This window comes from Rhinolophus hipposideros (assembly GCF_964194185.1).
Source record: "Rhinolophus hipposideros genome assembly, chromosome: 3".
In the NCBI taxonomy this organism is placed as follows: domain Eukaryota; kingdom Metazoa; phylum Chordata; class Mammalia; order Chiroptera; family Rhinolophidae; genus Rhinolophus; species Rhinolophus hipposideros.
Window position 1 is genome coordinate 96355341 of NC_138049.1, and position 8702 is coordinate 96364042.

Below are 8702 nucleotides of genomic sequence, written 5' to 3' on the forward strand. Positions count from 1 at the left end.
TAAGAGGGATATGCACCTCCAGAGGACCCAGAACGAGAGCCCGTCAGGACCAAGGACCCATCTTGACAACTGAAGTGATACCACTTCTACGGCAGGACGTCTTCTCCATCGGGAATGCCACACACTGTACGTGGTGTGCCCAGGAGAGAGGCAAGCCTGACGCGCCTTCAGGAAGTGGCAAGTAAACCAAGTAGCCCCTCTTCTCTGAAGACTCAGCCAGCCTTCCCTATCCATTACCAGCTACGGCGGGAAAAGGCGCCCAGAACAGGCGGAGATCTCAGACACCTCAGCAGCCGACACACTGTGGAGTGGGTGCGGCACTGGGGCGCCATCTTCCCAGGCTCTTCCTGGTGTATGAGCAGCAGTGCCCCCACCCACCACCCCAGGAGGCAGGAGAACGGCAGGGAACAGGGTTTACCTGAAACCGAGTATTAGAACAGACGTCTCCAAAATCATCTTTGCCTGTCAACGGGGAAGCAAAGAGCCACGAGCTACAAGGCCCTCACGCCAATGCGACAGCCATGTTGGACTGTTCAAGATGTCTGACCGACTGAAATACCACCTGAGCTACACTAGCCAAAGCCCTGCGTCCTGGTGCAGGGCTGCATTCACGTGGAGGAAGGGTGCCTACTTCTAATAAAGGCACTGTAGGAGCTCGCTAGCTGCTGAGACACCTCAGCAATCCCAAAAGCAGACAAGCATTCTCCTCATTGCCCCCCCCACCACCACCCCAAAAGAGAGCCAGTGTATGCTAGTGCCCACTCTGACCACTGAACCACCCCTCGGGAGACCACACAGCACCTCAGGAACCTCCTCGGCGCTGATAGAAGTTCCCACAAGTTACACAGAGTGACTGACTGGGGAAAACCCTACAGCCATCCCATGATGACAGAAGCCCCTCCCCTGGGTAACATAAAAGTCTGCCTAAGCTGCAAGGAGCACAGTTTACTACCTACTCCCTGGAAGGACGTCAGCCGGGGGCGATGGTGGCCCTGAGCCAGCACTGACCACCCCGGGGGAGAAGCTGCTGTTGGGATAGGGGAGGAAGAATTCCTACCAGGAAATGCAAAGTGACTGTATCCACATTTCTGAGCTGCTGTTAGAAAACTGAGACCCATTTAGAAAATCTGTGCTTTAGAATGAGGAAACCACATCTAAAGCTGCCAGTCAAAAGGGACTTTGTTGAGCCCTCACAAACCCTTCCAGAGATGGAGGACTGGACAGAAAGGCTGACACCTTAAAGGAAGACAAAAGGTCAGGAGAACAGACCTCAGGGCTAGCCAGAGGGGCTGCTTTCCTGGGTCAACTGTCTTCCCAGCTGGGAGCACCAGGTGGCAAGGCAGGGGTGGGCATCATTTGCTTTGAGGAAATGATGGAAACTGAGGCTTGGAAAGGTTAATGAAGCAGCTCAGGGTCATGTGGCTAGGAGCGACTGAGCCAGAACTAAACACACAAAAGCAGGTGTCACAGGACGATAGATGCCGTTTCTCTCCCCTTTTTTTTTTAAAGGTCACAGCTCACTGTCGCCCATGTAGGGATCAAACTGGCAACCTTTTTGTTAAGAGCACCGCGCTCTAACCCACTGAACTAACCAGCCACCCCACCCCTCTCTTCTTTTATGGTGCATTGATATGTGTGATTTTAGAAAAGAACCAGCCAGGTTTTCAGACCCCTGGTCCAATGCCTTTATGCACCCCACATCTACCGGAAATGTCAACCATCTCTCCTCTCTGATGCTCTTCCATTTCCCATTTGCTCCTGCCTCGTGGACTTATTGTCCTACACATTCTGGAATGTTCTTCTATTCTATGTGGCACTGTTCCAAATGATGCCTTTCATTATACTTCATCTGATTCATATCTCTGCATCCTGTCTCCTTCCTGCCTCCCGCCCCACCTGAGACAGTGTCACGCGCGGATGACACGCCAACACTTTGAACTGACCTTCCTAAGCCCCTCGATATTAACACCAACCTCTTTCTCATCACCCCACCCCCACGTTAGGCTGACAGTCTCCGTGAGGCTACCCAGTGGTTCTCAAACTTGAGTGTAGATAAGAATCTTTTGGGAAGCTCTTTTAAAATGCAGTTTCCTTTTGAGATTTGAACTCTGTGGCTGGATCGGCTATTCAAAAACTAACAATATAATCTCACAAATAAGAAAATAAAATACATTTTCTGGCTCCTCCTCTAACGATCTTGATGGGCAGCAGGTCTGCAGTAGGACCCAGGTGAGTCAAATTTTAACCAGCACCTCTGGTTACCTGCCCCTCCATTCTTATCCTCCCCGATGGTCTCTGGACCACACTTTTGAGAAACACAAATATCCATCTTCCTGACACGTGACTCATAATCAGGACCCAGTTTTCAGAAGTGACATCCACCCCTAGACCAGGAAGTGTATATCCTGCTCATCATAACAGCTCGAGGCTTCTGGCAGGAACTTGCAATCTGCAGTACCCCTGGGAGACTGCACTCCACTCGCCTGTGCATTCGATCAGAGTTCATCTCACGGGGACGCAAGAGCATGGCCACCCCAAACCCAGCAGCAAGAGGGGAAACACGCCAGTGAGGTCTGCCCTTTTCCAAAGAAGTTTCCTCCCTGCCCCACTGCTACTTGTGGAGCATGACTGGCAGGGAAACGGCCTAAATGCAGAGAAGAAAAGAGGATGGAAAAAGTGACATACTACAGAGGGCTTCCTCAAACCGCTGATTAGTTGTAGCAGATCCTGTGCCAGCTCCACCAGAGCTGCAGGGGGCTCAGCAGGGCCGCATGTGCACTCAGCGGAGATCTCAGAGAACCCCCAAATGGGACTCTCACCCAGCCACCATGGCAGAACTTCCACATGCTCTCGAAAGAAGGACCCGGTGGTGGGGGGCCAGAGCAGGAAGAGAGGAGAGAGGCAGGCTGGCAGCTGGAGGGCAAGGTTAGAACCGGCGCCAGCAGTCATGGCTCCGAGCCTGCAACCCCACCATGTGGCTCTACCAGGGGTAGTGCCAGGGGCACAGCTGCAGAGATGCAAGCTACTGAGGTTAGGGAGAGCAGAGGGAGGCTGAGGGAGGAAGGCCAAGGATACCCAACCCTGTTTAATGACCCTTTCTTCCATCAGGAAAACACCGAAGACAGAATCTCTGGCCCCAAAATGCTCTTGGCTCAAAAATCAGAGTCTTAACTGGCCCACCTCCACCCTAGATGAATCTCACAGAAGCTGTACTGGCTTAAACACAAACTCACACGAACCCCTCCTTCCCAAATACAAAATCCTCCAAAGACTGAACAAACAACACGACAACTGTAGAAGCTCAGCAGAGACGTCCCTTTCCTTTAGGAGCCAAACGTATTCCTGAAAAGTCGTCCACCAACCAAATTTCTGCCTAACACATCCAAGTTCTCCACCGGCTTTCATTACAAAATGAAACACATGCTCCTCTAGGAAAAGCTGAGTCTCTAAGAGCAACTCAATGTCACACTTAGTGTTGCAAACCTTCTAGAATCACACATTTAATAGACAAGCTTCCTGACAGAATCTCATCCAAATTCAACCCAAAGGGAGGCAATTTTTTTTAAGTGCACACATCACGCCGAAGAGTGGTCACAGGAACTAAAAATGATTTGCGGCCAGTCTCCAAATACGGTGTGAGATCTAGGGTCCCTGACTTGCCCTATGGCAATAGGAGTTTCTGTAGAAGGAGAGAAGCCTAGAACAGGACTTCTGGAACGTTGGGGTGCAGTCAGCTGGGGAGCTTGTTAATGCGCACATTGGGATTTTGATTCGTGCTCCCAGGGGGTGCTGATGCCACTTGTCTTTGGACCTTACTTTGAGAGGCAATGAATGGCAAAGTTGTAGATAACTGAGGCCCCCACCGAATTCATGCTTTTTAAGCTATGGCCTTTCCAGGCAGGCCAGCTTCATATGTAGAGGTGGTTGCCCACGCCCAGAACTCTTGGAGAAGGCCAGAAGCCCTGCCATATGGAAAACTCAAAAACGCGCCACAAAGAACAGATAGCCCAGAAACGGGGACAGAAAAGTTGGTCCCTTGATTGGGTGACGGGAGAGCAGGCACAGGGAGGAACAGGCCACCCCAATCCAGAGAAACTGGTGAGGACACCAAACACCCCCAATGCCTTTTGGGGGCAATGGGGCTGCTTACCTTTGCCCTCTACCCAAAAGGTTCATTCGCCTTTCAATAAACCTCGATAAGGACCCATTATAAATAAGATACTGGCCTTAATTCTACAGGCAGAGCCCCTCTGTAAGTTTAGACCCAACCAGGCATAAATATGGAAGGTGTCCTAGGAGTCCAGAAGTTTTCCAGGCGTTTACTTTCTGACATGACAAATAGGACAGCTTGGAGGAGGACGTAGAGGTGGGGCTGGGCAAAAGAGATGGGGAGACAGTCCCTACAGGGGTACCGGCCAGCGAGGAAAGAAAGGTCTGAGAAACCATATATGTTGTAGGGAATGGGAAAGAAACTACTTGGGCTGGAAGGGAGGGTTCCAATAGGTGGAAAATGTTTATTGTTGGGGATGACTGTAAAGCTGGAAAGGTATGTTGGAAGCGCACCACAGGAGAGGAAAGAATAAGAAAGGGGCCCTTCATTACATTTTAATCCTCAGCACAACTCCAGGAAGTAAGTCTCTTTACAGAGGAGGCCAACTGTGAGGTCAAGAAATCTGCCCAAGGCTGCACAGGGCCTGTCAAGGAGTTGGAGTTGCTGTTTTGCCAAACACTTCGTCTCCACCACTCAACCCTGCTCTCATCTGCCAGGAGTTTGACTAGGTCCTTTGGCGAACGAAGTGCAGAGATTACTGCCCTCCCACTGCACTTCCCAACATCTGAGAAAGCCCATCACTGATAAAAGCAAATCCTAGGCCTGAATTACAGGCTGCAGAGCCTCAAGGAATCCGCAGAACAGCCTCTCTAGAATGTGACTTTATTTTCCCCAAAGAAACAAGAGCCTGGAGGAAAGAACCCAGAGAGAGGTATGGGAACGGGGATGGGGAGTGACCACAACTGACCATTCAAGTGGTCAGGGCTCACAATCCCAGGTTTCACCTTCTCCTCCACCACCGTATTTATCACAACGGGGATCTCCAAGCTTGGAAAGTTGCTCAGCCATTTACAGCATAATTACCCAAACTTCAAAATGGTCTAATCCACAAACCTAGCCAGCCTAAGGTCCCTTACTCCAGGCTTATTAACAGCAGGGTCTCACTACAACTCCAGTTAATTACACAAACAATGAGATGGAAAAATCTACTGAATCTATTTTAAAATCGTTGCCCCCTGAAGTCATGCCGGCTGGGGGTGGGTTGAGTGCCTGGATTTCACTGGAAGACAGCAGGCGCCTCAACCTCGGCTGAAATGGTTAAAGCACATGGACAGGTTCCACACCAAGGCACATTTGGTGGAACTGATTTAAGGCTCTCATTAAAATGTTCCTTTGTTGAGCACAGACACTTCCCCACCCTCAGAGGAGATTCCAGACCTCCGGTCCCAAGCCCTCTGCCTGCCCTAACTCCCCCACCAGGAGCCCCCCCTCCGCTAAACACCCGTCACCAGATTAACATCGATTAACATCAAGAGTCATCTTCTCATGAAAAGAATTTAGCATTAGTTGAACAAGAGCTCGGTCTCCACCAGAATTTCCCCCCTTGACTCCAGCACTCTAAACATCAGCAGTGAACACAGCCAGAGTGAGCGACCCAAACACCGAAACCCAAACAGCCAGCCGACCTAGTAAGCCTGTGAACTCAGGCTGCTCGCCCATATGGCTGGGCCTCAATCCTGGCTGCGCAAAAAACTTCCATTACTTCCTCTGGGAGCAGATGTGGGTTCTGCCATGAGCAATAACCACCCCACACATCACAAGGAACACAGGGCAGCTCCAGAAACACCTCCTACAAATCCCTGGAGCCTGTTCTTACCTTGGAGTCCTGGGTTCCAATTACCTCTCCTTTTACAATTAGGGGTGGTGGGAGATGTTGATTCCATCAGCACCAAAACCCCTCAACAGCTGGCAGGCCGCGGAGATGTCAGAAAAGGCAATTCTCTACCCTCACCTTCCCCATGGCCACTCTTCAAGGAGGAAAGTGATAAGCTAGGACCAAGGTCCCCTAGGCAGGGTTCCCCCAGAGAGGGCTACTGCCCGCAATCATCATCAAAGGTTTTTTTTTTTGGCGGGGGGGGGGGGGGAGGAGATGGGGGTTATATATACAGTCCACGTCGTGAGGTTAGCTTGGTTCTTTCCTTTAAAGCACTTCAACAACTCAGTGGTGACTCAGGTGTGATCAAGCAGGAAATAAAGGCGGGAAGGGGTGGGGGTCCTATCTGTCCTGGAGATTCAGGCCACACCCTCATCAAAATGCTAAGCCCCCCCCCCCAAAAAAAGGCAGAATGAACTGCCCGTAAAAAGTAAGATTTTCTTTCCTCGGTGAGGAGACACAGGATGGAAATCCAGGGAGGAACAGAACAAACCCAGTCCACACCTTTGCAGGCCAGCCATGCCTGATTTTGGCAGCGGCCTTCACACATTAGTCACCGCGACAGCCTGGGACTCCGTTCCCCAGATTCGACCCTAGCAGGGAGTGGGCTCGGGCCCAGGAGCTAGAGGAGATGGGGCGGCCCCTAATTCTTCCCTTCTTCCGCCCTCACCAGCAGGGCCATCAGGGGTCCCAGCTTAGCCCAGGAACTTGGAAGAGGGAAGCCGGGAGCGTCCGGCCGGCGTAGGTAACAAAGCTCCGCGCACCGAGCGCCGCAGGTCGGTCCAGCATCCGGTCCCAGGCCGGCCTCCCTCACCTGGGCTGAGCCAGCGCGAGGGACTCGGTCTCCCCCACCGCCAGCCACCTCACTGCACCCCCCTAACTGGAGGTAGGGGGTAGCGCTTTCTCTCCTGAAAAGCAACTCCCCACCGGGGCCCGGGCGCCGGCAATTCCCTGCAGCTCCCGAGCAAAACTCTCCGCTCAGGCTGGGAAAACTCTGTAGAGACTGGAAACGCGTCCTCGTGGGTGTGGGTGGGAGAAGGGCTCCGACCCAGTCCGCGAGGGCTTCGCCACCTCCCAGCCGCCGGGACCTCGCCCCCCCAGCCAAGCTCTCCACCACTCCAGGGTGTCTTCCCCTCTCAGCCTCCCCAGCCCACCTCCCCGGCGTCCCCCTGTGCCCGGGGGGCTCCCGCGCTCCCGCGCCCCGCTCCCCCAGCTCCGCGGGACTCACCGCCCAGCAGCGGCAGCAGCAGGACGCTGAGCAGAGGCAGCCGGCGGGGGCTGTTCGGGGGTCCCCGCGCAGCTCCCATCACTGCTGGCTCGGGGAAGGGAGCCGGCGGGCGCACGGCGGGCGCGCACACTGCGCTCCGCGGCGGGCCCGAGAGGCCGAGCGCACCGGAGCGCGGGCGCCGCTGCAAGCAGCCGCAGCCGGAGCCTGAGGCGTCCCCAGCCGAAGCCGCGCGCGCCCGGTACCTCCGAGTCCTTGCGCGCCGCCGCCGCCGCCGCCAAGCCCCGCCCAGCGACGCCCCCTCCCCGCCGGCCGCTGCGCGGAGCCCCGCCCCCACGACGCCCCCTCCCCGTCGTGGCGGGGAGGAGCTCGCAGTTGGGGGAGGGGTCTGAAGCTGGATCCGGGACAGAGGGAGGCGCCGGGCAGCGTGGGGGGACCTGAACAAGGTAGCGTAGGTAAGCTGTGCCGACCGCCTCATCTGCAGGAACTCGGAGGAACCAAAGTGGCTTTTGTGATTCCGTGGCCCCGGGGGAGGATGGTCCGTTCTGGGCCTTCCTGGGGCTTCGGACCGGCAGTTCCCCCAAGTTCTCGGGGTGGGAGGGGAATCGGTGGACTCTGGCTCACTTCTCAGCAACCTGAAATCCTGAGGGAGACCTAGAACATTAGGTTGTCCTTGGTGTTCCCCAAGCAAGGGAACCTGGGAATACTGTGGACGCCCAGGACAGCTGCAGCCTGGAGAAGTGAGGGACCGGTGCACGGCTGGAGTCTGGCTTGGCTCTGGACCAATCTGAACCCAAAGGTAGAAACAGACTGGGCTCGGAACGGCCGGCTGAAGGCTGTTAAACTGACAAATTCATCCCAAGTCCATCTCCAGGCAGTCTGGGCTGTGTCAGGGCATGGCCAAGTCTCCAGCTGTGGGGAGGCCCAGCACAGCCCTTGTTCCAGGCACCCCCCCACCCCCAGCGCCACCACCCCCACATTCTTTCTTTGTTGTGAAAGCAGCAAGGGGTGTAGGAGGCGGGTCAGGAGGAGTCAAGCTTTAGAAGATGGGCCCCAGCTGCTGCTCAGGCCTCCAGGATATGCTGCGTGGGGATGGATAGTAAGTGCCTCGTCCCCCTCTGGCTCCGGAGGGCCCCCCAGGGCTGCTTAGAGCTCCCTTCCCCCCAAGCAGCTGGGAGGAGGAGGGGCAGCCACAGAGGGCCTCACAGGCCGGGAGCAGTGGCGCCAGGACTCCAGGGTCCTGCCACATGGCCACCACATGTCCCTAACAACCCGGTCCACAGCACCTTCTCCTTGGGTTGTGGGCCTCCTCCCCCACCCCCAGATGCCTTCCTGCAGGCCCTGTTGGAGAGGATACAAACAGGGGAAGGAAGAGAGGAGCGATCCAAGAATCAACACTCCTCCTTTTGCCCCATCCATCACTGCCCCTCAGCCTTCTGTGAAGGGCCCCAACACAACCCTCGCTTCCTACCCTCTTCAGTCAGGACTCAAGT

At 54.9% G+C, this 8702-nt stretch overlaps 1 protein-coding gene across 1 annotated transcript in view; it reads right to left on the minus strand.

The window, feature by feature from the left end:
• PTK7 (protein tyrosine kinase 7 (inactive)) overlaps nt 1–7479 on the minus strand; it is a 55751-nt gene extending 48272 nt beyond the window's left edge. Inside the window, exon 1 of the mRNA XM_081045199.1 lies at nt 7213–7479. Within this exon, the coding sequence (XP_080901325.1) occupies nt 7213–7291 (79 nt within the window). The 5' untranslated portion in view covers nt 7292–7479. The remainder of the gene's footprint in view (nt 1–7212) is intronic.
• Nucleotides 7480–8702: the final 1223 nt, after the last annotated feature.